At 29.9% G+C, this 6,666-nt stretch overlaps 1 protein-coding gene across 1 annotated transcript; it reads right to left on the bottom strand.

Annotated features, from left to right (window-relative positions):
* Window positions 1-1,098: 1,098 nt before the first annotated feature.
* LOC125186010 (nudix hydrolase 8-like) lies at window positions 1,099-2,704 on the bottom strand. Its single transcript, XM_048082311.1, has 8 exons — window positions 2,465-2,704; window positions 2,310-2,375; window positions 2,100-2,237; window positions 1,920-1,994; window positions 1,782-1,832; window positions 1,672-1,706; window positions 1,437-1,545; window positions 1,099-1,354 (listed from the first exon to the last, which is right to left on the bottom strand). The coding sequence occupies exons 1-8, from the start codon at window positions 2,696-2,698 to the stop codon at window positions 1,172-1,174; spliced, it is 891 nt and encodes a 296-aa protein (XP_047938268.1). The 5' UTR covers window positions 2,699-2,704; the 3' UTR covers window positions 1,099-1,171.
* Between the last annotated feature and the right edge of the window lie 3,962 nt (window positions 2,705-6,666).

The raw sequence follows: 6,666 nt of genomic DNA, 5'->3' as shown, positions 1-6,666 counted from the left end.
GATCAAGTGTTACTCTACAGAGAATAGTGAATGACACATTTTTATTTCTATACAATCTATTCATAGCGAAGATTGTTGAACCGGAATATATTCCCTTTGTATCCTAAAAATAGAGAATTTAAAGACGACATTAGTTTTATTTCGAAATTGATAAAATATGAGAGAGATAGAAAACAACAAATAATTGAAATATTGTTAGTGTAAAATGAATTATTAGTGTAGAATGAGGTTCACCTCATACGAGAGGACAAATTTATCATAAAAGAGAAGTGAACTAATTTTATAAGATAAATTTAAATGGAAAAAAAATTATTTGAGGAATGATGGACTATTAGATAAAGTAAAATTCCTACAATTTTTAAATGAGAGAATAATTCAGGGATGAATAAATAAAAACCTAACAAAATGGAATATTCCTCTTCTTAGACCGAATTTTATAAAAAACCATGCTTGCGTCAACAAGCATGAGCCTGCTCCAAACTGATAAATGTGAAATAAATTATAAGGAATTATTTACGAATGTTCCATGCGCGATATGGTATGTGACATATGTCAATTGTTATTTTAGAAATTTGAGACTTGTTCATTGACTTCCCAATTAAATCTATAGTTGATTTTATAATATAGCATTACTTTACACACGTATTATTGCCGCACGCATTTTCCGTGTTTTTATGTTTTTCCCTATATTATTAGGATGGCTTTGTTAATTGTATGGTTAAATATATAACTTTTTTATTTGTTCTTGGTGTATCAATTAATTTATTAAGTTTCTATCTCTCTAATTCTACAATTATCAATATTTTAGTTGTGAACCCGCCAAATTTTAATTTACTATTTCTCACTCGTCAACATTCGTGTTAGAAAAAGCAAATATACTGGAATCATCTAATCAAAACATAAAATTGATTCCATATTGCTTAATTTCATGAGATATAAAACTTTTATTACTCGTACAACATGATCAAACTGTGTTAATTGGACAGGATTCCACCTCTGAACAGATTAGAGAAAAAGAAGAGGACATGGAAAAAATTTTAGCCCAATATTTTGAGCTCAAGCCCGATAAAATTTGACTAGAAAATCGAAATGGTTGGCTCGTTTAAACATCCTTTTATCATTAGTTGGTACGAGTAAAATTGGTACCCTTATTTTTGAACAAAATACCCGGCTAATTGGTGATATCCTTGTAATACAAATAGGACATCTTCCCATCAAATTTTGATACAACACGATGTGCTTCGAATCCACTGTATTTTTTGTCGTTGGTTGCCATACAAATTTCCATCACCCTTTTTAGCATCTCATCTTCTTTGTAAAATTGCTGGCTTAGCAGTTCATCCACACTTATCCACTGTTCATTTACATCCAAAATGAGCATGCTAACAAGTAATTAAATGGTGTATAGCATAATACTAATACTTTTATATATCTACCTTAGCGTCCTCAATTTCATTTTCATCAATTTGGATTTCCAAGGATAGTGGCTTAAGCATGCATACAAATAGCAAGTCTGATTTCTCAAATGCAACTCTGTGTACATGCCTGCATTTCAATCACAATAAATTACAATCTACAAATATATACTAGTACTACAAATTAGAAGGCCTAACCCCATAGATATGTTACAACTTTTTAATATAGTACTACTAATTGTGATGGAAGACTCACCTGAAAGCTACCAGCTCCAGGAATTCTGTATCAATCTGTAATGGAAATCAATCCATATTAGTCTATGGTGTTGATCTATTATGCCCGGGAAAATTGACGATAATCCTTACCCCGGTTTCTTCTTTAACCTCTCTCACTGCTCCTGAAAACAATTCTTCAGACTGTACAATAAATATGATCAAACTAGTTTAATTTTTGTTGCCTAACAATATTTTAGCATTTCTAAAGAGTAAAGAATATTGGCATACCTTGTCAATGAATCCAGTTGGCAACTTCCAGACTCCAGAGCAGCTACAAGACCATTTTTCTTTCACTACAAGAACCTGATCATTTTTGGATCAATTATCACCCATTCTTGTGCAATTATCACCCCTAACCAATTTTAATTTAAAAAAACAAAAAATATTTTTGAAGTTATTAGTGAACACCTGGTTGTTGAGGTTGAGAACAAAGGCAGCTATGCCTATTTGGTGCGATGGGCCACAAGGCAGCGAACAGGGCTCATCCGGAATCCAGTGGGTCAGCATAACATATCCATTTTCGGCATCATGGTACGCGAAACCCTCCTATAACATGAATCATGCAAATTAATAATCTCTAGGGATACAAGAAGGAGAGAAAGATAGAGAAATAGATACCTTAATCGCGATGGGAACGAGCTCAGCTTGGTCTCGAAATAGCTTTAGCCATACTCCCTTCTTCCCCTGTTGCATATGAAAACAGCATAACATAACATAACATAACATGACATAATCGCCTTATGTTCGAGGTGAATAATAAGAGAAACTACAACCTCGGATCTCCACAAGGCTAACGAAGATTGGAGCTGCGGTGCAAAAACATCTGCACAAGACGGCAAGCTTGCTGGATCGATAACCACTCCATGGTACCCATCATCCCTCCACCTTACCAACCCACCTCCCGTTTTCGATGTCACAACGTTTACATGCTTGTTGCCGGCGTGCAATTGCCAAGACTTGTTGTGTCTTGAGAAACTGGGAATGTGGCAGAATGCTATTGCTGACATGCTTTGTTTATTTGATTTAACACCCTTTTCGGTTTTCAATCGATTCAACTTATATATACAGACATGGAGCTAGTTAGTTGCTGGATGGGAATAGCATCTTCTGCAACTGTGAAATGTGAATAGTACTTATCAAAACACTCTGTTTTTACAAACTACTTAAATTCGCCAATATCCACAATATTGAATGTGCTTATTCCTACAAATATCCACAATTATAGAATATGAACATATTGATATTCTTATTCGACAAGAATCCAACATTGGTTTTAAGGAGACTCATCATCTTTAATTCATACCAGAAATTTCATTAATTGCAAAATAGGAGCAGGATCACTTTATTCTGAACCAGTCCAGAATAATTAATCAGATTAGTTTAATTTTTTTGGAACTCAATCTCAACTGTGCAGGATTTCGAACTACTAGTCTATCGGATTAATCAGATTAAAAGCTAATAATAATATAAATCTTATACTTATAATATATAAACATATATAAAATTAAATTACTTAAATCATCTAACATCATAAAATTGCACAAATATATCCAAAAATTTCGAAATCGAAATCCAAAGTACAAAAAATCCGAACCCGGAAACTGAAATTGCACAAATATATCCAAAATACCAAAAAAATTCAAAATCCAAAAATTTATTTTCTACTATAACTAACACAAAATATATATCGTGTGAACCAAATAACACATCCGAACAATTTTCATAAAATCTATATATCACAACATTCGGTATAATATCGTAAACCAATACAACTAGAGTTTTTTAGATTTAATATAATATTATATATATTATTTAAAATTAATTTGGTATTTCATTTTTTTCAGTTTTTATATATCCATGCCGAACTTAACTGAAAATGGAACTAAATTTTAATAAAATTAATTTGGTATTTCATTTTTTTCAGTTTTTATATATCCATGCCGAACTGAACTGAAATGGAACTAAATTTTAATGATTCAAATCGGGTGTTCAGTTCCAGGTATTTTGCTCATCCTTAACGTAAGATAAATCTTGAATTCTTGAACGATTTAACATATATGAATAGATTATGATTCTGATCTTGTTAAAAAACTTAATTTAAGATTTGTTAAACTGAAACACAAAAACCCCAATAAATTTTAAACCATATTTTAGAATTTGAAATATTTTTTATGAGTAGTAATTTAAATTCTGCTGAAGAAATGAAGAATAGAACAATGTTGCACCTAAAGTTAGTTAAATCAAATTATGCAGGTGGGACCACTTGATACTTTCCCTACTCACCCCTCACAAACATAAAATATGATGGTGGACCCCTCATTTATGTTTGTGAGGGGTGGAGTATTAGATGATCCCATCTGCATAATTTGATTAACTGACTTTAGGTGCAATAATGTTCTATTCTTCATTTCTTCTGCAGAAATTAAATTACTATAAAAAAATATTTCCAATTCTAAAATATGGTTTAAAATTTATTGGGGTGTTTTTTTGTTTCAGTTCAACAAATTATGAGCCAGCATTAACAATTGCAAGTTAATCGGTTTAAAATATACTATTCTTACTCTCTAAATTTAACGAAATATTCAAATTATTCACACATGTTTATAACTACATTGTCATCCCTAATTAATATTCATACACGCACGTAGACATAGTTATGATGTAGTAATAGCTAATTTTAAGTTCGCGTTAGAATAACTTTATCTTTATTTAAATAATAAATTTGATTATCCTAATAATAAATTTAATATATTATATATAATAAATATAATATGAATATGAGTAATGATAAATTGATAATATGAATATGAGTGTTTTTAAATAAAAATGAACAAAAAAAACATGAATATGATGATAATATATGGATTAAAGGTTACCGGTGCTTTCCAGAAATGTTGAGCGGCATATATAATGAATTAGATGCATGTTTAGCCTTAATACTTCACCGATTCAATAAAAAATTTAATTATTGTCATTTTTAGTAAGATCTACACATTTTCGTTTAAAATAGTAATATATATTTTCCATACTAGTACAGTAGTACTATATTGTTTTATTAACTCCTTTAGTTTATGACCCACCACATTAATCATTAGTAATACTACTTGTCACATTCCAAATACCTATTTTTTTCCTTTTAAGTTGTCTTATTTACCTTTCAAAATAAAATTTGTGGGGACATATCTCTTTTTAACTACAAATTTGGTAGAAGACCAACTAATTATCTACATTATCTCCTATTGAACCATGTTTTAAAATATGAGATGTTTCATATGAAACGGAGAAATGATTATTTATAATTAAAATGAAACTAGCTATCTATTTATATAATTACTTTATTAAAACTTGAGGCATATCATTTTAGATCAGTTATTGCTTAGGGATGGAGTCAGTGCATGTATATACTATATAGTATTCAATATTATTTTAAAATTAATTTCGGATCCAGACACTTCTTTTGAGTCATTGAGTAAGAGAAATTGATCTTTTTTTTAATATTTGAAAACACATTAAAAATAAGAACTTTTCATTTTAGTCATTATAGAAATTCAGAAAAGAATGAATATTACCTTAATGATTTAATAGTTCTCGTGTGGGGTTGTGATATAAAACAAAAAAATATTGCATATTTTCGCAAAAACAGAAATGTGATATATATGGATACTAAAATACTAAAAAAATGAAAACCAAAAAAATACACAATTTGTGTACTCATCATGGGTTCCATAAATCACAAAAAAAATTAACCAAAGTGAGAGAAAGTGGTTAAAAAAAGCGTAGAAAGGATTACTTGAGGAGAAGACAGGCTTTTTGTAGAATTTACGCATTATAGACAGATATTCCAGGGTGTATAATTAGGAAATGGAGTGTATATATTTCCATGTATTTGGTGATTGGAGGATTTTTTTTAATCGAAAAAAATAATACCTGCTTGAAAATACAAATACCAGACTGATAATGAATAAAAACAATCATAAGGTTAATAACATTATGCTCTCTGCAAACAATGCTGTAAAGCCTTCATCATTTATTTCTTTGACCATATAAAACATGCATGAATACATAAAAATAATTTAATCTGCGAAGGTTAGAATAGAGAGGAGTGGGCCACACAAGAAAATCTCACAAGTGGGCCCCCATTAGTGGGGTATAGATATTTCTAGTCACAGCAACTGTAATATGGAGTTGTTTTTTTTTTGTATAAACATATTTTTAAATTGTTTTTTATATACAATTTTTTTGTAATGTTTTTATTGTCTTTTGTATAAAATACTATAATCGGTACATATTATTAAATAATATGAATAGGGACGACGTAATAGTACAATTTATGTTTTAGCAAAACACATTGCTAAAACAAGCCGATTTTATGAATAATTGTCATTTTTCTTTAAATAGAAAATCAATAATAAGTTCAGTTTTTATCTATGATGACTAAAAAAAGCAACCTATTAACGAAGAGACGTGATTTTACATAAAATGTGATTTGGAGTCGATTATAATATTGTTTGTTTGAATTTACGCTTTCTACAGAGAGTAAATTAATTAGGAGGGGGTGCTTAGACACAAAGTCTTGTTAATTAAATACTACTAGTATGTATGTATGTAAACCATATAATTAGTAGTATTAAAGAAGAAGATAAAAGACTACTAGTAATTAAGGATTAAATTATTAAAAGGGGATGGGATGGTGGTGGTGGTGGTGGTGGTCAATCAAGTATGCTGGCTGCTCGCCTTGCATATCAAGCAATGTTTGTATACTTCACTCCTCTCTCTCTTAAAACATTCATGCCAAAAGATGATGTTCAGCACTCCACCTCGAAACCCATGTGAGCTACATGTGTTTATATCTTTATATTTATATTTACTTTTTTTTTCTTTTTCTTCATGGGCTATGTGGGTATATTAACTGTTCCCTTTTTATACAAATTATTCTCATTTTGAAATATAATGGATATATGTTATATTAATACTA

Source organism: Salvia hispanica, chromosome 5 (genome assembly GCF_023119035.1).
Source record: "Salvia hispanica cultivar TCC Black 2014 chromosome 5, UniMelb_Shisp_WGS_1.0, whole genome shotgun sequence".
NCBI classification, from domain to species: Eukaryota; Viridiplantae; Streptophyta; class Magnoliopsida; order Lamiales; family Lamiaceae; genus Salvia; species Salvia hispanica.
This window is presented reverse-complemented; position numbering and strand designations above follow the sequence as displayed.